Source organism: Xiphophorus hellerii, chromosome 16 (assembly GCF_003331165.1).
Source record: "Xiphophorus hellerii strain 12219 chromosome 16, Xiphophorus_hellerii-4.1, whole genome shotgun sequence".
Classification (NCBI taxonomy): domain Eukaryota; kingdom Metazoa; phylum Chordata; class Actinopteri; order Cyprinodontiformes; family Poeciliidae; genus Xiphophorus; species Xiphophorus hellerii.
Window position 1 is genome coordinate 13763580 of NC_045687.1, and position 20595 is coordinate 13784174.

The following is a 20595-nucleotide window of genomic DNA, read 5'->3' on the forward strand; positions in this document are numbered from 1 at the left end:
TCATCAAGCTATGGGAATTCTTCAGCAGTCAAATATTCCATATCTCAGTCTAATTTGCAGTAGGAAATTTACTATTTTAGCTGCAAATAGTAAATTTGCAGCAGCACTTCACACGAGCTCCTTTTCAGATACAACATGGGCAAAAGTTGGTCAAATGTACAAACAAGCTGCAACAGCAGCAAAAGATGTCTCTACAAAGTACTGCCTCAGAGGTGCTGAATGACAACGTGAACCACACTCTTCCGGTTGTTTTTTTATTTGTAATAACACTTTAAAACCTTTTGCTTCTACGCCACATTTATACCCAATTTTATGCTGGTCTATGACATAAAACACCAATGAAATACTTTTTTTTTTCTGGTTGTGGCTTCACAAAAGGGGAAAAAGTTTGCAGAATTTCAGGAACTGTGAAGCAGCAGCATTAACCAGAACTGTGACTACTTGAATGACTGAAAAATCACCTGTCTCTGGTAGAAACTGCATGTAGAATTGTGAAAACAGTGAAATTATCATATATTTGTGTGTGTTGCAGCAAGATGTTGGAGGTGTGCGGGGAGACCGAGAGCCGGTTAGCCACCGAACTTATGCAGCATGAATTGCAGATGGAAAAAGATATTCTGGATCCTCTCAACCAGCTGGCAGAGGTAAAAAAAAAACAAACAAAAAAAAAAAACACAGACATAACTCATTTTATGTTCCACAAACTATTCGGTATCTGTCATGCAGCTGCTCTGTAACAGTTGTTCTGTACACTTAAGCATTAAATTTACAGTGTAATTCACAGACTTGTAGGAAAGACGTTCTCAGTGCTGTGTTACGTGTTTAGTCAAGCCTTTCTCATGATTCCTGAATGTTTTTCCCACAGGTGGAGATTCCTAACATACTGAAACAGAGGAAGCAACTTGCCAGGCTAGTTCTGGATTACGATTCGGCCAAGACGAGGTGCATTTGTGTGAAGACTGATGCCTATTTATTAATTATTCCACAATTTATGAAGCTTATAGTTTTTACATTTTCAACTTGACATGAAGGCTTGGTTGTTGTTGGTATAGTTTGGGCTAAAAAGGCTAATTTTGGAGATGATCCTGTAAATACAGTTGAAATCAGAGATGTAACCTAATTTTTCCACTTTGGTAACGAGCAAAAAAATGTTTAGCCTGATTTAACGTCAAACACTTTTCAGCTCTGCCCACGAGTTTTCTATGTGTTTGGAGTGTGAGATGGCCACTCCAAAACACTGACCTTATTATGCTTATTCCGCTTTACATCTACTTTAGTGATACAGTAAAGTCTACTGTCCATGTTGAAGACCCACTGGCACCCAAGTGTTAACTTCCTGAATAATGTCTTCACGTGTTGCTCAAATATTTCCCATGATGCATCCATTTTTGAAAAGCCACCACCATTATTTACAGTTGGGATGATGTACTGAGGCTGGCAGTCTTCATATAAAGTTGTCATTATGGATAGATAGGGTTTTTACTTTCATCCTAGTATGGATGAATCAGTACATCTTAAAAAAACTGAAATCTGGTGGTTTTTTTGTTGCTTTTGGAGTAATGGCCTCATTCTCTCTTAGTGGTCTTTCAGTCCATGTTGGTACAGGAGATCTTTGTGTGATTGATTCACGCATTTTGTTCCAAATTTGTTTACCTGTAACACAGAACCCGTCTCCTTTCAGACTAAATTGATCATTGGAGATTCCCAAGCTGTTTCGTCTTGCATATAATTATTTGAACACATGTACGGGGCATTTATAATTTATATTCATCCGGAAATTGTATCCAAGAATGAACCAATCTTGTGGAGATCCAGAATTCTCTTCTTAAATTCTTGGCTGATTGCTTTTAATTTCTACATTATGTCACACAAAGAGGCAGTATGTGATTGAGATGTTGCCTTAAAATACATCCACAAATGTGCCTCTATTTAATCTTATGAAACTTGCAAAGCTTCATCAACTGGACCTTTCCAAGTTGCTTTAAAGTAGCAACTTAGAAAAGTTGCCACTTAAGTTAAATTGTCCTTAACTTAAGCTAACTTAAGCTATAATTGAAGAGAGCTAAAGCAAAATATATTAAATATGGTCTTATTTTGTCATTTTAGCAAATCTTCATTTTTTTTAATTCTAACTTATCTAAAGCAAGAAAGATTTAATATCAGTCAATGAGAAAAATAGATTGTGTTTTTTTATGTAGTGTATATAAATATGTTTTTTTTTTACTGTAAGCTGCAGTGTGATTTGTTTTATGTCCTTCAGGTGGATTCAGTCAACAAAATCCAACAACCAGGCCATGGCAGCTAAAGTAGACTCACTCAAGGATGAGATGGATGAGGCTCTCAATAAAGTAGAAATATGCAAGGTAACAATCAGTAACCATAGAGTAATCTACTTTTCATGGACTTTAATGGAGGCTTGTCTGAGCTAATAGGTGTGCATTCCTCGGTTTAATGAAGTGGCTGAACAAAGAAGGCCTTGCAAGAATGGCTCAAGGCAATCATGCCAGGAAGATCATTAGTGTAATTAAAGGTCAAAGCTTTGTCATGTGGGGTTCATCGTTGTCGTAATGAGGAGTTTATGGTTAATGCTCAGAACAAAGGTTAAGGATGCTGTCACCTTCATTCATCCCGCAGGACCAGCTGTCTGCAGACATGTACAACTTTGCCTCAAAAGAGGGAGACTATGCACGCTATTATATCATGGTGAGTGTGTCAAAAGTTTAGTAGCTCACCTCATAATCCAAAAAACTGATTCATGGATGGCAAAGTTTTGCATTTTTGTGTGTTGCAGTTATTAGAAGCCCAGGCCGAGTATCACAGGAAGTCTCTGTCAGCTCTGGAAACAGCTATTCCTACCATCCAAATGCAGCAAGGTGAGGACATGCTGTTTATAATAAGATCCATGAGAGTTTGCTTCATTCTGCAGTAGCGTGAAAATAGTCCAACCGGGCTTGTGATCTAAGCCAGCTCCATAGCTCTTGGTGTGAAATCACAATGAGAGTTTCATTTTCTTTCAATACAAACAGAAGAGAATTGAGTTTTACCCAACAAAAGAAAATGAAAGCACTAAGTCAGAATCAGTCAGTTTATCAGCTGATGCAATAGTTAGACCCTGTTTCTATAGAAAGGTTGGGAATAGATTCTCTGTTTATGTTTTAATAAAACTCTTTGATCATTTGGCTCATCACATATTTCACTGTGGTTTTATTATATTGTGTTCAAAGAAACCATAAAGAAAAGTTGTTCTGTTAATTAAAGTAGCATGCTGCTTCATAAGTCGTGAAATTCATTGTTTCAGCTGCTCACTGCACAGTTCTGTTGGGTTTACCTGAACACAGAACAGGTCGCGGGACACGGACAGAGAGAAAGCAGAGTACTGTCTATTCCACTGCAGAAGTGCTTGGATAATAGTGGGATAAAAACCCATATTTGTTAGATCAACAAATATTTTTGTTCAGTGAATGAGAATAGGCCAACAACAGGTATCATGAGTTGAGTTTTGTCATGGACTCTCGTAGGGATTATTAAAAGGAAAAACTTGATTAAGATCCCAATCCATGTCTGTGGTTTATGCCTAATAATTATTGAAGTAAAATTGTTCTAGATGGGAAAATAATGGAGTAATTCAACACCTTTTCCAGTGCTTATTTTCTTCTCTCTAAAGTTTTTTTTTCAGATATTTGTGGCTGGGTTTAAACTCACAATTAGTAAGTTAATTAGTTTTTCAGAAGTCCCAGAGATGTTTATTTTAAAATCTATTTTAGTATAGATGCATCTTAGAAACTAACACCATGAAATTGTGAGAGTATAAATGGAGCCTAAGATGAAAAATAATTTGAATAACGAATTCTTCATAAAAAAAAAATTAAAAAAAAATCAGGCCAAAGGACTTTCATTTAGCCTTTGAGTCAGACTAAAAGCCACATAAAAGAACCATTTATCATTCGATTGCCTCCAACATGTTAATGTATTTCATTTATGTAGATACATGGATGGAGAAGCCTGCGTTTGGCACTGCGTTGGAGGAACACCTCAAGAAGAGCAATCGAGAGATCGCTCTACCCTTAGAGGCCTGCGTCATGATGCTGCTGGAGACCGGCATGAGGGAAGAGGTAAAGATGAAGGGAAGGCATGAGTCAGAAAAAAACCACCAAAGTAGGGGCAAAGTTGATACTTATTAACCAGAATTTCAACATAAATCTTTGGCCATAAAAAATGTAAATGCTCGTCTCCGTTTGAGCTTGAAGGAGAGGAGGCTCCATAAAGGATGGCATCTACAGTCTGGAAACATCTGTTGCCAGGTTTTGGTCAGCTAGTCTTGGTCCTGCAGGGATAAAACATGTGTATGTGTGTGGACATCTGTTCGCCATTAGCCTCTCTGCTGTTGCACACTTTAAATGTAACAGTGCTGCTGGACTCCCTGTTGACTGTGATTTAAAGCATTTTTATGAAGTGAAACCAAACCATTGTGCTGCGTCTGTCTGGTGCTCAGTCAAACAGAGACAAACAATTCTGACGATAACAGAACGGTTCCTCTCTTGTTTCAGACAGATATCTACTTCTCCTTTCCTATTCCCGGCGCTGCTCTAGCTTCTTGAATTTTTAAGGTGTTAACCAGAGCTGGGTGCAACAGTGCTGATTTTTTATTCCCCTCCCTTTCTCATGTTCCTCTAAGGGACTCTTCCGGATTGCTGCTGGAGCTTCAAAACTTAAAAAGCTGAAAGCAGCACTGGACTGCTCCACTTCGCAACTTGAGGAGTTCTACTCAGATCCACATGCAGTCGCTGGTACAACTTCCACTGTGGTTTAGTGAAAAGTAAAACCATTTTCTCAAGATGCTTTTTTTAAAATTGATTTCTCATAGTATTTTTGTGCTTTTCACAGGAGCTCTGAAGTCTTATCTCAGGGAACTACCTGAGCCTCTAATGACGTTTAGCATGTATGATGAGTGGATACAGGCCTCCAAGTAATAAAGCATACATACACATACACAGAAGGGATTTTTAATATCCTGCAAGACATGTTCCCTGCAACTAATGCAACTGTTTTCTCTGTGTTTTCAGCATTTCTGACCCCGACAAAAGGCTTCAGGCTCTCTGGGTGATATGTGACAATTTGCCAAAGGCTCACAAAGCTAACTTTAGGTATGAGAACGCTCAGCAATGTTTCACTTCGATGTTTGGAAATTACGTCACCAGAACTTAAGTTGCACTTTAAATGCCACACCTTTGTCGAGAATTTATTGTAGAAACTTGTAGAAACTATGGTAATAAAAAAGTCAAAGTAATTTAATTATGGATCTTGAAATCTTGGAACAGTTTCAACGTTGTAAAATTAATCACCAATAAGCAGTGTAGCGGTGGTTGTAGCAAAAGAACAGATAATTGCACATGTCACGAAACTCCCTTTTATAACGGATGCTAAAGAGCCTGAACACATTACTTCACTCTTGGCATTTCTTCACTGGTTTTCTGTCAGTTTCCCAATTGATTTTAAGATTTTATTGCTTACTCTTAAAGTTCAGACTGCTACAGTCAGCTAGTTTCTCTCAGATGTCCCAAGACCCAAATTGAAACATAAAGCGATTGAACCAGTTTATTTATAAAGCGCTAATTGAAAAACAAATGTTATCTAAAGGAAATTTACAAAAAATTTAGTTTTAGTTTACATTAATTTAGAAAAGTCATACCAGTTGAAATTATCAGAGGTCGCAGCAAATTTTTTGTTTTAGTCTGGAAAACAGTGACATCAAGTTTGCAACTGTAGACTGTAGTTTGCAACAAACTCAGTAATGTTGCGTTAAGGTCGGTGTGCCAGAATATATTGATAAAATACATTGATAATCTGTTAAAAGATTAGTAAATAGCAGTCTTTGCCTTCAGTGAGTAATTCTTAAAATTAAATAAAATTGAACGTCTTTTCACATTGATGTAACTTGGCTGTGTGCAGATAAAGCTGCTTTGTTATGATTGATAAAATAATATTTAAACACACAACCTTTATTTTGAAGGTTATATTCATGTGCCCCTTTAGAGCAGGGGTTCCCAAATCCAGCCCTCAAGAGCCAGTGTTTCAAAACTATTGAAACATTAGACATTTCAAGCATCTCATATGTTATGAATGTAGCTATTAAATGCATTTATAGGCAAATTATTTCTTTCTACTTGTCAGTTATGAATATGCCAGTAGAACAATAAAAGGGCCCAGTCATTGAAGATGTAAGGTGATTGTGTAGCTTCATGGTTGCTCCAGTCATTTTATGAAATTACAGCCAACACAAGTCTCTTATTTACCAATTTATAAACTGGATTGTAAAAGCAAAAGAGTTTCTTATGCTTGCTGGGGTACTGGTTGTTTCTTTTGCAGGTATTTGGTGAAGTTCCTGGCCAAACTGGCTCAGGAAAGTGAGGTCAATAAAATGACTCCCAGTAACATCGCCATTGTCTTGGGGCCCAACCTGCTGTGGGCAAAAACAGAGGGGTAAAAGACAGGTTCTTTGTTACAGTTCTCTTGAATACTTAGTACGTACATTTATTCCCGGCTTTTGTTCGTTTTATTTTGCTGCCATGTCACTGCTAACTCAGGACGCTGGCAGAGATGGCAGCAGCTACGTCTGTCCATGTTGGGGCCATCATAGAACCCATCATCCAACATGCTGATTGGTTCTTTCCTGGAGGTAAATTGAAATAAGTTCTAATTAGCACTTAATTAATCAGATATACTTTTTAATCATTCCCCACCAACAACAAATACAGAGTTTTGACAGTAAACAGTTGATTCCATTTCTTTCTGTGTTGTGTCTGAATTAAATAGGAGATTTTACCTCTGTTAATCGCATTATCTCTTCTTTCTTTCAGAGGTGGAGTTTAATGTTTCAGGCATGTTCTCCATGCCCAGCCACCCGCCGACCCCAGACCTGGAGCCTGGGCTGGACAGGAAGCGCCCCGGCAGCACCGGGCACGAAGGGGATGCTCACACGCCCCGTAAAGACAGGTACCCGTCTCGTCCCAACCTCAGCCTCAGCCTGCCCCTCGCCCTCCCTTCCCGCCCCAAGACACTGAGCAGGCAGGAGTCGCGGGGCCCAGCAGTCTCGGCCCTTTACGTAGTGGCCGACGAGTCCATCACGGTCACTGAGACGCCCACTGAAGATCTGCCTAGCCCAGACTTCAAAGCTGTGCCATAGCAGCATGTAGCGTTAATGAATTCAGTTACTGACCAGTGAAAGAAGGGATGATGTTTTCTTTTATCGCTGCACTTTTTTTCCTGATCTGTTTGCAAGATTTCACTACAATTTAATCACGTACTGTTTCATGGTAATGAAACATTTTTTGCTTCTTTCTATGTTTTGAAGACATTTTCATTGTCGGGACATGATTTTGTCTGTTTCTCTTTGTATTACTGCTCTGTACTCTTGTCATCTTTTTAATTTCCAATTAAAGCTTAGGTCTTTCTGTAGGTTTATATTTTGTGTGGGCTTCCTGTGTTACTTTTTGTATCTCTGGTGTCGCCTGTAACTTTTATAGAGTGCAGCCCAGTTTCAGAGATGAGTGCTCAGTTTCAGAGATGACTGTGGTGTGGTTTTATGTGCTCTTTGGTTCTTCCTGCTGGCCTGGTTTCACTGCTCTCAGGAAGTACCGTCTCTCTCTCTCTCCCTTTTTCGTATGTCTTACACCGTCTCTCACTGCTCCTAGCTGTCTCTCTCTCTCTCTCGGTCTCCTGCTCCCCGTCACTGTTTGGTTGGCGTGTGGTTTTGCCCTCCTGAACTCTCTTCCCTTTCCCCCTCCTTCGTAGCCCTGTTAACAAACATCCGGAGCCCGCTCCACGCAGAATCGGCACTGTAAATAGAAAGCAGACACAACTAACCTCACCCACCTTCCAACCCTCACTGCCTCCTCTGGAAGCTGAGGGTTCCTCCCAGTCCGAGCTGCAGTCCCCCCAGGTTCAGTCGCCAGGTCCAGAGGCTCAGCAGCCGGGTCTGTTCACCGCTGCTGCTGCTGGTGGTGATGGAGGCGGTGAGGCTCATGGGGGTGGGGTCCAGGCAGCCGCAGTGCAGCCTCAGGGTGTAAGGCAGCCCAGCGCAGAGGACAGCAGGTAAGGAGCGAGCTGAGGTCGCAACAGTACTCCACCGTCGGCTCGCAACCAATCAACCAGTCCGGAACCCGCCCAACCTTTGTGTTTGCCATGTGTTTGATTGGTAACTGTAAGAACCACTCTGGATCTCTTAGATTAATAATCTCCACCTCATGCACAGCATTTAATTTGGCTTCCGTGATTAAGAATGCGATGAAAATCACGTTTTGCTTTGATCGTGCGTTTATTTTTTCTCTGTTCTGCTTGCGATTTTGAACCTATTTTTACAATACAATGCGCTTCTTTCCGCCTGCTAACCGGCACGTTCCAGTGCTCGTCTGCTTCTTGGGCTTTTTCAATTTTGCATTCAACACATTACTGAAACAGTTTTATGTCTGCATCTACTGACCTTATACTGTTTTTGCATCTTGTTTGCCTAAATCTGAGTGATTCCTCTTGTTTTGACCTTTGTCCAATCTCGTGATGGAAAATGTATGTTGATGTTTGTGTGCATGATCTATTTATTTTTTGATTTTGCACCATTAAAAAGTGTTGTGTCATGTAAAGTACATTATTGATATGGTTTAATGCTTTGCTCTGTTGTATTTTAACAGCCAACCCCGGGAACCCTTGTCCACCCCTCCTCAGCAGAGGAATGGTTCACTCCATCTTACAGTCGGGACCCCGCACTCTCAGGGTGGGTCAAGAGGGCCGAGCCCACATATGGTCCGCAGAGGTGAGAACAGAGCGCACACTCATATTTAGTTTACAGCCTTCTGCAAATGTTTTCACACTTTTGTAACTTTTTTTTTACTTTATGTTATATGTTGATGTTGTCGTGTTGATTTATCGCTTAACATCTCAATGAAATGCATTGAAGTTTGTGGTTGTAGCGTCACAAAACATTTAAAAAGTCAAGGGAATAAATAATGTCTTGTTGATCTTATGCACTGAAGGCACCAAAAAGCAGGCACCAGCTCCGCCCAAGCAGCCCAGCCTGTACGCCTCTCAGTCCAGCAGCCCCCAGCCTCCAGGCTCTCCCGGTCACCCACCCCTCACAGCCCGTCGTCATTCCAGCAAAGATTTCATCCAAGCCCCAAACCACCCACCGCCACAGCCTCCTCAAGCCCACCAGCCGGCCCAGGGAGATCCCTCACCCCCAACAACTCCCACTCCGCCTGATACTCCGCCACCGTACGCCACTGGATCTCTGCCCCGCCCCTCCAGGCCCGCCCCGAAGCCAAGAGTGCGACCCAGCATGCCGCCGCCACCACAGCCCGCAGCTAATGACAACGGTAATGGCATCTGCAGCTCTGCATCCAAGATCATAACAGGTAATGACATTATTCTGCAGGTTCAGAAGCAGAATATTAAAAGTTATTTGATTTATCAAAATGAAAGTTCTTCATTTTAATTTATCAGGTAGACTTTTTTTATTTTTTTTAACATCAAGTTGTAATTAGTCCAGGGTCTTTGTCACATCTGTTCAGCGTGTTGGGTTGTTAACAATATTCCAGATGCATGTTTATGATAATAAGGTGGCTGATTGCATCAGATTCTGCAAGCTGTTCACATTTTTTGACATTTTACTCAAATTATTCTTCTTCTTGGTTCAAGTTGAAGCGAAGAAAACAACATCTCCAGCCAACTTCGAGCAATTTTTTTTCCCTCCCCCTTTCTGCTCGTCTGCCGATAACCGTCTGAAGCTTCCTCTTAGGGCGCTGCTGTTTTTAGATCTCTAGCTTCTTCTTATGGTTTCACTGTCTCGATTTGTGTCACTCTGAACGGAACTGTGGTGATCTGAAGCATGACAGGAAATGTGTGTAAACATTGCAGATGTCTGAGCTGCTGACCTGCCTGTAAGATGAGCTTTGCCGGGCAGGTGATGGTAAGGTTCCTATTGGCTGGGTGTATTGGCACTTTTTGCTGCTTCATGTTTGTCTGTCTATTTTGGGGGGGAAAAGGCAACTAGAGCTTTGTTGCATGTCTAATACATGTAACACAGATAGGTACATGTGCATCTCAATACGTTGTGCTATCATTAGAAGGTTAATTTGTTTCTGGTAATTCAATTACGAAAGTGGAAGCAATGTAGATTCAATACAGAGGTCAGTATTTCAAATGTTTTTGTGTTAAAAAATGTATATCTAACAGTCTACAAAAGACAAAAGACAGTCACTTGTAAAATAAAAATGTTACATAAGACCAATATTAGAATGACTCTGGGTTTTTGCTTCACAATTATCTCAGGGGTTTTCATTTGTTCTTGTTGGGTGTGCAATTTTCTACCACATTTTTCCCCCTTCCACTCAACTTTCCAATGATATACGGTACTTGGAGATGGCACTCTTTAACAGTGACAATTTCAGGCTTACACTCCATAAAATGTTAAATGCCAAGTGAACAGTCTCCCTCTTGATTGCGTAGACCATAACACGATACTTCTGAAGTAAATGGTGCATGATTTAGAACAGGAAGAACATAATGTAATTAATCTTTGACAAATAAAAAGGGGTGAAAATGTGGAAAAACTGAACCTGCGTACAGAACACTAATTGAGGCAGAAAACTAGCACTGTACACCACTTTGATCGCACCACACCGACAGTGATACATGGTGGTGGCGGCGTGATGCTGTTCATTTTAGCAGGGACAGGAAGCTCTATAGATGACGGGAAGATGGATGGTGCTGAAAGCTGAAAGAAAAGCTTTTAGAGTGAAAGAATAAAAAATTTTGAAAAGGAGAGTGGGCAAAACTGTTAGGAGTCTCCGGCTAGCTAACAGATTAACTTTTGGATGATATTCTAATTTATTGAGATGCATCTGAATGTTCATGTGTGAAGGCATGTTTTTGTGCATTTGTCTGTTCATAACCTGCTTGCATTTAGGTTTAACCCCCCCCAACGGTCTCTTAACTGTTTGCTGTGACACTAACAGGCTTCTAAACAGGATCAGACTTTTTGTTTTGTACTTTCCGTGGTCAATGCTCTTAGCCACATCTGTGCCATAAAACTTTTGTTGCATTTACAGATTAACACACCAAGGAAACTGAAAAAGAAATCCCTAATTTTTAGCAGAATTGACTATATTTAAATTGTAGAAGAGTCCTTGGTGTCTTAAAGAATGTGGAGTTTGCAGGCGTGTGTGTGTGTATGTGTGCAACTGTTTGCTTTACTTCATGATGTGTTTGGTGATTGCTCCATCTGGGTTTTTCTCTTTTGCAGATGGAGGCCTGGTTATGAAGGGGATCACAAGAGCTTTTGTCCCTCAGGTGATCAAGGAGCAAGTAGTGAAGGGCTCTGCTGGTCAAGAGCCGACCTCCACCCTGCACCCAACCCCCCAAATCAAGACAGAGAACACTGCTCTGTAGAATGCACTCCAGCTTTTATTGTTCATTTAAGACAAGGCACCAGTTCTGCTTACAAGATGCCAACAGCTTCTTTTTATACACATATATATATATTTTGTCTGCTCCACTGAGTCAAACCAGAAGCCTCGTCGTACAGTGGTGGCTTAAACCATAAAACCCATGTGCAGCCATCGCTTCCAACATTGAACTCTTTTTGCTGTACGCTCTGCTAGGTGTCTAAAAATTGAATTGCAGAGCCAAAGCTTAAAGGACTTGAGTTGTATAGCAGCTTAACTAAGGAAAAAAAAAAGAATGCTGGAGAAGTTTCACCTTTTTGTACCTCTCTTCGTTTTATGCCAAAGTGTCAAAGCTAAGAATCCTTTTGGAGACAAGCATCTGAGTGCAGTTTTAGCTTTTGTTTTGAGATTTTAACCTCCGACATCGGATTTGAATTCAAACTGTCACTTATTTATCATGACGCTAAACTGAATTTTCATTTTTCCAAATTTGGCTGTTTCATCTGACAGAATGAAATGTTCACAGTCTGCAGGATGGTATTAAGAAATAGCTAAAGGGCCAAAGATAACTGTGAGTTGTTTAGCACAGATTAAGAGTTGCGATGACCAAATACATTGGGAAGGGTGCAATAAGAGATGCAGTTGTCTTCCGCTGATGGCCTTTCAGAGCTTGTTGCTGCATTTTCAGGTGGTTTTACTTAGATACCTTGAAGAATACAACAGGGTGAGATTTGATTGTCTCATTTTTAATCAGGATTCCTTTTTGACATCCACTAAGCTGATTTTTAAATGGGAAAAGTCCTATTTGAGGAGCTAATATTTGCTCTTATTGTTAAAAGGGACAATCTTCTTTTTGTAATCACTCCTACTCCAAAATCAAAGCTTCGACCAAATACAGAAAAAACATTAAAATCTTTATTTTTTTTTTCTTTGAGTACAATTTACTACAAGTTTGTTTGTGGTCTTTTCTACTCTTCGGCACACCATGCATCATTGTTCTATATAATTAGTTTTATTCAAATCTTTAGAAAAAAGGTTGCAAGTACAGATATTTACCCAGTAAGACGTATAAAAAAACACTAAATGTGAACTCATGAGATTGTTCTTTGGACTTTACTTTGAATATAATTCAGTTTACAAATAATACATAGAAACAGTATTTTAGAGGACAAAATATCACTATTCTGGTTAATTTCGGCTAACTCCAGGTTAACATTATATATTAAAATTTGTACATATTTTATATTTGCAGCATTTGTGCCGCCTCAAACATTTTCACAGCCACATGACCAAATAGTTCAGTGTATTTTATGAGCGACTGCAGCTAAATGGATAAAATAGGTGTTTCAGTCTTAAAGTTGTGGGCTTGATTCCAGTTTTCTCCTCTGTCATTTAACCCCAGATTGTGTGCTAAACTGATCACCTGTTTGTGAATATCTGTGTTTGAATGCGAACAGGGCTTTATAAATTAAGTTTATTTACCATTGACCAGCACAAAGTAAAATGATAATGAAATAGGAAGAAAATGATGAGTAAACTATCAATCACAACTAGAGACTTGCATTATTATAATATGTAAAATATCACAAAGATTTTCTCCAACTGTATTTCCAAAGCTCATCTGTCATTGCTGGGAAAAAAAGGATTCCCACAGTATTATGTTGCCACTGCTGTGTATTCCCATGGTACTAGTGGGTGTTGGTTGTGCCGTACTCTTTATTGTCATGTAATAGATTAAACTTCTCCATGAGTCGTTCAAAGCTAATCTAAACCTGCTTTAAACTTCTCCACAACTTTAGGCCACGCCTCCTTTCTTGCTGTTTATGATCCTGTTTGTTCCCTAATAAAGCTCTTAGGCATTAACTGAACAGATTTATACTGAGATTAAATCACACTCCAGTCTGTTTACTAATTGGCAAACTTCTAGAGGCAATCAGTTTTAATTTAGGGGTGTCAAAGTAAGGGGAGGAGCTGAATAGAAATGCAGGCCATGCTGTAAAATGTTTTCATTCATATTTGTCTATCCCATAAGGATCCAATAAAATACATTGAAGTTTGTGGTTGCATAGTGAAACAGTCTGAGGGGATAGGAATACTTTCATAAAGTTTAGAGTTCTTCCCTTCAAGCCCAGTAGCCGATGATGAAGACCGTTACCGAGAGGCAAATGATGAGGTTGGCGTTGACAAGGTGCCGTAGACTTGGCTTTTCATCCAGAGTGCAGATGATCTGCTCAGGCGCAGCCGGGGCCACAGTGTTGCTGTCCGCCTCACTTCGTCTTTCCATCCCACACAACCAGTAGATGGCAGACATGAACCTGGACTGACTGGGAGGACTGGTAACAGACGAAACTGAGTCTGCAGAGGTCAGTGAAAAATAGCGTTAACTAGGCAGTTTGGAAGTAGAAGTTGGGAGATGTGCAGTAGAGACAGACCTCTCCTTTGATCGACAGCTTGTCCATTTCTGCTTTCTGTACATCTGTGTTCCTCTGGGATCTCTTGCTCTTTTGGCTTCACCGGATCAAACCTTGTGAACCAAGTGAGACGACTTATCTGTTTAGAAAGCAAAGCAGTAAGAACATGTCACGGCTGGAGTCTGCATGTATCTTAGCACGTTATTGACATCTAGTGGTGCTATTGGTAATTCACCTGTTCTGGACTGGGCTCCTCGGTAGCCAGACTGACTACAACCACCACAGCCAGGGTGATGAAGGACAGCAGCATGGAGAAGTAGAGGTAATGAACGTATTTCAGCACGCCGGGTCTGTCGTCCTCTTCAAAGCACAGTGGTGCAGGGTAGAGGAAGTCCAACAACATGCGTATGCAGCCCACTGTGAGACCAATAGCGAGACCCCAGAAGGCACCCTGCATGACATAACAAACCCATAAGCAAATTGGAACAAAAGGGCTCATTTTTAAATGCAGTCTGATGATTAAGCTCCTCACTTGCTCATTAGTCCTCTTCCAGAAGCAGCCCATGAGGAAGATGATGCTTACAGGGGGCTGCAGGTAGGTGCTGATGGACTGGATGTAGATGAAGAGCTGGCCACCCTGACTGGCCTGGACGACAGGAATCCAGAGCACTGACACCGCCACCAGGACGAGCACAAACACCCTGCAGGGTCAACATGTAGTTTAATGCCTTAAATAAGCAAATTAGCTGTCTGCTGAACTTATATGCATGCTTTTAAGCTGCAATGTTTTCTGTTTTTTTAAGGATTAAGGTGAAAGCATTTGGAAAAGTCATGACTTTGGAAGTGCAGTGCCTATTAAAAGTACCATTTGAACTTCATTACATCACAATATCAAATATGTATGGATTTCATAGAAATTTTAGACAAAGTGTAATGCATAATTGTGAAGTAAACAAATGAATTTGACATTTTTCAGAAACAAAAAACTGAAGAATATGATACATATTTGTATGACAGAGTCAACACTTTGTAGCGTCGCATATTGCTATTAGAGCTGCAGGTTTTTTGTGGTCAAACTCAGTTATGTTGGATGGAAAGTGTGTATTAATATTAATTTTTAAGTCGTATCCCATATTCCTAATTCTACACCAGGTTTTTAGATAGAATGCACAACTAATTTCGTTGAATCCTGTTCAATGACAATAAATTCTCTCTATCTATCTATCTATCTATCTATCTATCTATCTATCTATCTATCTATCTATCTATCTAATAGCTGTAATTGTCCCACCAGAGCTGGCTAGTTATAAGACTTCTGAAGGCAAATGATGGCCCCAGATTGTTTTAGGGTTAATAGAGTAAAATCAAAAAGTGATTTTTTTATACAATCACTTTTCAGATTTTCATCATTAATTATTATTTTTTTTTAAAGTGTCTTATCTTCCTCTAACTTTACAATTATGCCCTACTTCAAGTGATCCAGGGGAATGAATACTTTGGTGTATAGAGAGTTAGATGGACAAAACGGCCATATATCAAGCTGTATTTCTTCTCTATAAAATAAAATCTTTTCATAAGTTGAAAAGACTGGAAGCTACAGTGAGTCATACCGCCCCACAATCATGAGCTCCCATTCAGAAGCACGAGATCTGAAGCTCTTCCATAAATCCATGGTGAAAATGGTACTGGAGCTGTTGAAGATGGAGGTCAGAGACGACATGAGAGCAGCAATCATCACCGCCATCATTAGTCCTCGCAGTCCTGAGAAGGAAGAGTGGCAAGTAGGGAACTGTCTGTGTGAAAGGAAGTTGGGGAAGAGGGAGAGTAACGGCAGAAACAGCGTCTCACCTGCAGGGAGAAGCTCCATAACCAGTTTGGCATATGCAATGTCTGAACAGCCCACTGAGTTTCCACAAATCTGTTTACACAGGTCAGGGTCTGCACACGCCACTTCATCTAGACACAATATCATACAGTGAACACAATAAAAAAGGGAAATACACTGACTGATCCCCTAACAGCCCAATCTGAACCTGTGTAGAGGATCCTGCTGATCAACCCGGGGAGCATGATGGCAAAGAAAGGCAGAAATTTCAGGTATGCAGCCAGAAGAGACCCCCCCTTAGCGTGGGTCAAAGTCTTTGCAGCCAGAGAGCGCTGCACAATCACCTGCAGAGAACCAAGAGAGACTCAGCTTCCTGGCTTTGGTGAATGAATAACTGAGATCTTCATTGGAAGAATCTATTTTGCATAAATCAGAATGGGAACAGTAATCCTATAACTCAATGTTGTCACTTAACTGATAAGTCAGTAAATGATCAGTTGAACTGCTTGTGCATTTTTCTCTTAGGTCACTAATACTGTGAAGTGGAAAGTTTTTAGCAGAAAAATATGTCAAGCTAAATCCAGGAGAAAATTTTAGCACATAAATAAATAGAAGTTTTCATTTAGTCTTTTAAAGATGAAAAACATCCCATTTTTTTTACAATCATAAAATGTTTATTCTAGAAATCATGATTCTTAAATATAATTTTGTACTTTACCATTCATTAAGTCTACTTCTTCTAATAATACAACTCTGCTTTACTCAAAACAAACAAAAACTACAACGGAAACATTTATTTCACTGATAAAGCAAATGTATTCAATATTCACTTTGGATACACTTTGGATCATTTGCTTAAATACACATAAATACGCTTTCAGTTGACAGCATATTCACGTGTCAAAGCTCAGAGCTAAAGCCAGCACGTAGCAAGACTTAATGAGATTCTCCACGAATTTGAGATATTTTTTCGAGAAGAACTGACAACATTTTCACTCTGGATGTACAAAGATGGTAGAAACACAACCCAAATACCTGCAGTTGTATTTAAAGCAATACAGTTTTTGCTTAGGAAGACTAAATACAATAGTAGATTTTGAAAACGGCATCATTTTCAATTATGATACTTGACGTTGGTATGTCAGATAAAATAATAAAATACATTGCAAGTACACAAGAGTTCGCATCATGGTTATATCTATATATGAAAAGGCATATAAATGTTTTTGTATGTGACTGGATCAGTTCAAAAATAAACTTATTGCAGTACCTGATCAGAACACCAATACCACATGGAGGGGACGGACATGCCGATGATGACACCAGGCCAGGGCAGGTCAGAGTGCACCGGGTCTCTGAATATGTGAAAAGCGTCATCTCGAGGGATGCCGCAGGTCGAGTTGGGGACACGGACCGAGGGAATGGCGGTGAAATATCCCTCCATCAGCGCATTCCAACCTCCGACCTCAACAAAACCTGAGAGTGGAGACAAAAACAAAAATAGGTGTGTAAAATTTAGTAATGGGAAGTGACAGAATCAGTAGCATCTGACTTACTAAAACCCATGAGGGTGAGAGCTCCGGCCAGCATGATTGCAGTTTGAGCTGCATCAGTGTAGATAACTGCAGCAAGACCGCCTAGAACACGACATATGGCTCATTAGGCACTCTCAACAGCTAATGCAAAACAAAAGATGCAACGCATGGGACTCCTACATGCAAATGCACAATATGTTTTACACAATTTAGGTGATGGAGGGAGAAAAGTTACCAGCTACAGTGTACAGGGCAGTCACCGCGAGCAGCAGCACCACGGCCAGGTAGATATTCCATTTCAAAGCAAGCTGGATGAACACAGCACCTGCATACATGTCCACCTGACCACAACAAAAAAACAGTAAACAATTTGAGTTCATACATGCAGATTTATGCAATTTTCCAACCAGACACAGAAATGCCTGTTGTATTTATGCCATACCGATATTTTTGTAAAGATGTAAATAAACAGGGACAGGACGGCTATAAATAACTGCGTTCTTCTTCCACCGAAACGCTTCTGCAAATATTCTGGCATGGTTGTAACCTGGAGAGGAGAGAGTGTTGGGAGCTGCTCTCACACCATTAGTGCACTCCTGTGCAAGTTGGGTGTGTAGGAAACTCACCCCAGAAGAAATGTAAATGGGCAGGAAGAGCCATCCGAGCAGCAACACCATAAACATTCCCTGTTTTGTTTTGTTTTTTTTAACAAATGCGAAGACATTAACATTTATTCTTCTTCAGACTTTCTTTTTTACATTAAATTTTATGTCTTACATTCCATTCGTAAGCTATCGCCCCAATTCCTGCTGCAGCTCCTGACCCGGCCAGACCGATGAAATGTCCACTGCCAATGTTACTGGCAAACAGTGAGGCCCCAACCTAAATATAGTTGAGGAAATTGGGATTAAGATCAACTTGGCCTCATTTTTTTAAAAGAGGAAAACAGCTCTTCTTCAAATGTTTTAATCAGAAAATCAGTCGATCTTTTTTTTTTTTTTCAAAAGATTTGATGGTGTTGTACTTACTGGCCACCATGTCATACTCTTGCCAGCTAAGAAGTATCCATCCACTGTGCTGCGCTTCGTTCTCCACATGGACTAATAAAATAAAAGAAAGTCGATAATTTAGAGTATACAGAGGAAATTGTTTTGTGTTCAGGGCAAACTGCACACCTGTTTGTTCAGGTGTGCAGTTTGCTCTTGAACATCATACCAGTTTTGTTTCCCTCTAAGTTTAGCTAAAGTTGTTTGGTGGTTTACTGCTCTGTCACTTCCATTTCTTGATGAGAGCAAATAAAAAATGTGTGATTTGTAAACCACGAATGCTGATACTTTAACAGCTCCTGTTTCTATCTTGTAGTCTGACATGATTCTGAAAAATTACTTCCAATATTATAAAACATTTCTTTAAAAAAGAAATAAAGTCTATAAGCATCTTTTCATGTGGTACATCTGTCTTGTACCACATGCCAGATCTGAAACCTTTTTGAAGATAGTTTTGCTGCTGTTTTATTCTACACATTTATAAAGATAGCTTAAAATGTAAAATCTGCATTGCTATATTCACAAGCACGAAATGTAAAGAATTAAATTTATCAACAATCGCTACGTAACCATACATATCTTATGATAAAATAAAACTGGATAAAAAAAGACATTCAGAATTATGTCCATAATTTTTGAATGGCAGAATTTAATAAATGTGAAATTTATTCAATTAAAAACATATGTTATGCTTTAAAATCATGAAAGTCTTGCATTAAAATATTATATTCATATACCGCAAGTCACTATGAAAAAATAATAATAATATTTAATAAGAATAATGACAACATGTGACTATTAAATGCAATATAATCAAATATAGTTAAACAACCCCAGCCCTGATAAAAAGGGCTTTAATAACTAAAATACATTAATTTATTATAACCCATATATGTAACTACATATTTAACAACTTGCACATTTTTTCTCAATTTTTAATATACATTAACAGATTGTAGTTATAATTTTATTTTATTTTTCACTGAACTGTTGCACTTTTTTCCACACATGACCATATTTTCTACACTACAAGATACTAAGTAATTAATACATCCTTGGTCATGTTTTCACACCTGTTTGAGTTGCTTTTTCCCTTCTATCTGTGACATTCGTACATGTGAATAAAACAGTTTGAAGACTGATAAACTTGGGATGACAAAGGCTGCACAAGGCTTGGTAAAAGGGTAAACACAACTGATAAAACCAGCATGGTTCAGTATGTTCCTGTTTCAAAACAAAGCCTTGTATCTTAACCATTTTTATATCACCAATAGCAAAGAGGGGAAAGATAAAGACAGGCTTCTTACCCAGAAACCCACAGCCAGAATCAGCAGGAAGTAGACAACCAGGACCACAATATCCACAGTGACCAGGGTGCTGCTCCCAAAGGAGGGCTTCTGGGTTGGGGGCATGTTGGTTGTCGGTGCTCTTTCACCAGTTGCTTGTTTGAAGGTCATCTGGAAAATGCAACAAAGATTGTTTCATACTAAGAACAGAGAAGAAAGTTTACTCGGATGAAGCAGAAAAGGGGATTTTCATTACACTTCTCAAACCATTTGAAGTATTACAGTATTCTGCAGTCTTTTGTATGAAGGCATTAGCTTTATTTGTTTCTTTTTACTCCCTGGCAGCATGATCTGACATTTAATATTTCTAACCATTCCACAGGTAAAGGTAGTCATCTCAACCTTCTCATTTTTTGACACTTCTTGCAGATTTGTACCATAAAATAAAGAATCAGCTTTAACCTTTGATGTAAGTAGGTTATTAGTTACTGCAGTAAAAGCTACAAAGGGGTCTTTAAACTACAGTGTCTCAAAGTTTGCAATGTTTGATAAACTCACCTTTCAGTAATTTGTCTTCTTGAGTCTCATACCATGGGTCTGCCTTGCATCCAAACAGTACAGCATGTCAGCAATATCCCTCAGACAATCCTTGTATTCTGGCTTTTGTCTTGAATCGTCTTCTACACATCATAAGGTTCAAACTCCACTTTCCCAACATGCACAACAAGGTTTAGTTAAAATGTAAGGGATTTATTACACCTCACTGGGAGGCGTGTGAAAGAGAGTTTCCTCATGTCTGTAAAAAGCCAAATGATTGCTGTAAGAGGTTTAAATTCATCCAAATCACTCACGAGACAAAGTAAGAGCAGAATAAGTGGAATACCTATTTGAGTTCATGTCAGCAGTGATCAGAGAAAACACTTACAAGCACAAAAAAAAAAATACTATTTATGTCCACTGCAGCGACAGCAGGAGACACGTCAGCAGTTGTAAAGAAAAAGATTCATACAATAAAAAGGTCGGCAGATGCACTTACAGAAACTGACGTTATATACCA

The 20595-nt window shown here is 39.5% G+C and overlaps 2 protein-coding genes across 5 annotated transcripts in view; one reads left to right on the top strand and one right to left on the bottom strand.

The window, feature by feature from the left end:
• The window catches only part of arhgap17b (Rho GTPase activating protein 17b), a 26855-nt gene extending 13622 nt beyond the window's left edge, over positions 1–13233 (top strand). Inside the window, exons 5-21 of one of the 3 annotated variants that reach the window (XM_032586595.1) lie at positions 533–644; positions 866–942; positions 2261–2363; positions 2635–2703; positions 2792–2873; positions 3985–4112; positions 4676–4787; positions 4885–4966; positions 5064–5144; positions 6367–6480; positions 6585–6676; positions 6858–6993; positions 7792–8091; positions 8685–8806; positions 9027–9404; positions 9907–9958; positions 11294–11439. In XM_032586595.1, coding sequence (XP_032442486.1) covers positions 533–644; positions 866–942; positions 2261–2363; positions 2635–2703; positions 2792–2873; positions 3985–4112; positions 4676–4787; positions 4885–4966; positions 5064–5144; positions 6367–6480; positions 6585–6676; positions 6858–6993; positions 7792–8091; positions 8685–8806; positions 9027–9404; positions 9907–9914 — 1996 coding nt within the window. In that variant the 3' untranslated portion in view covers positions 9915–9958; positions 11294–11439. Of the gene's footprint in view, positions 1–532; positions 645–865; positions 943–2260; positions 2364–2634; positions 2704–2791; positions 2874–3984; positions 4113–4675; positions 4788–4884; positions 4967–5063; positions 5145–6366; positions 6481–6584; positions 6677–6857; positions 6994–7791; positions 8092–8684; positions 8807–9026; positions 9405–9906; positions 9959–11293 lie in introns of all 3 variants that reach the window. The other 2 variants (XM_032586594.1, XM_032586596.1) reach the window with 2 other exon arrangements.
• Positions 13161–20556, bottom strand: slc5a11 (solute carrier family 5 member 11). Of its 2 annotated transcripts, XM_032586598.1 has the most exons (16): positions 20097–20556; positions 19560–19709; positions 18235–18306; positions 17984–18088; positions 17833–17892; positions 17649–17753; positions 17442–17547; positions 17228–17308; positions 16942–17147; positions 15880–16015; positions 15695–15802; positions 15457–15607; positions 14379–14547; positions 14082–14297; positions 13868–13985; positions 13161–13790 (listed from the first exon to the last, which is right to left on the bottom strand). In XM_032586598.1, the coding sequence occupies exons 2-16, from the start codon at positions 19707–19709 to the stop codon at positions 13558–13560; spliced, it is 2016 nt and encodes a 671-aa protein (XP_032442489.1). In that variant the 5' UTR covers positions 20097–20556; the 3' UTR covers positions 13161–13557. The 2 variants fall into 2 exon arrangements, with proteins under 2 accessions (XP_032442489.1, XP_032442488.1); XM_032586597.1 differs by having other exon boundaries at positions 15457–15802.
• Between the last annotated feature and the right edge of the window lie 39 nt (positions 20557–20595).

Excerpts from the sequence above, each read along its gene's own strand:
- slc5a11 (XM_032586597.1), bottom strand. The coding sequence starts at position 19,709 with ATGACCTTCAAACAAGCAACTGGTGAAAGAGCACCGACAACCAACATG. Across the intron at positions 17,148-17,227 it reads TCTCACCCTCATGGGTTTTA|GTTTTGTTGAGGTCGGAGGT; the intron begins GTAAGTCAGATG and ends CTCCACTCTCAG. Across the intron at positions 14,298-14,378 it reads GGAAGAGGACTAATGAGCAA|GGTGCCTTCTGGGGTCTCGC; the intron begins GTGAGGAGCTTA and ends TATGTCATGCAG.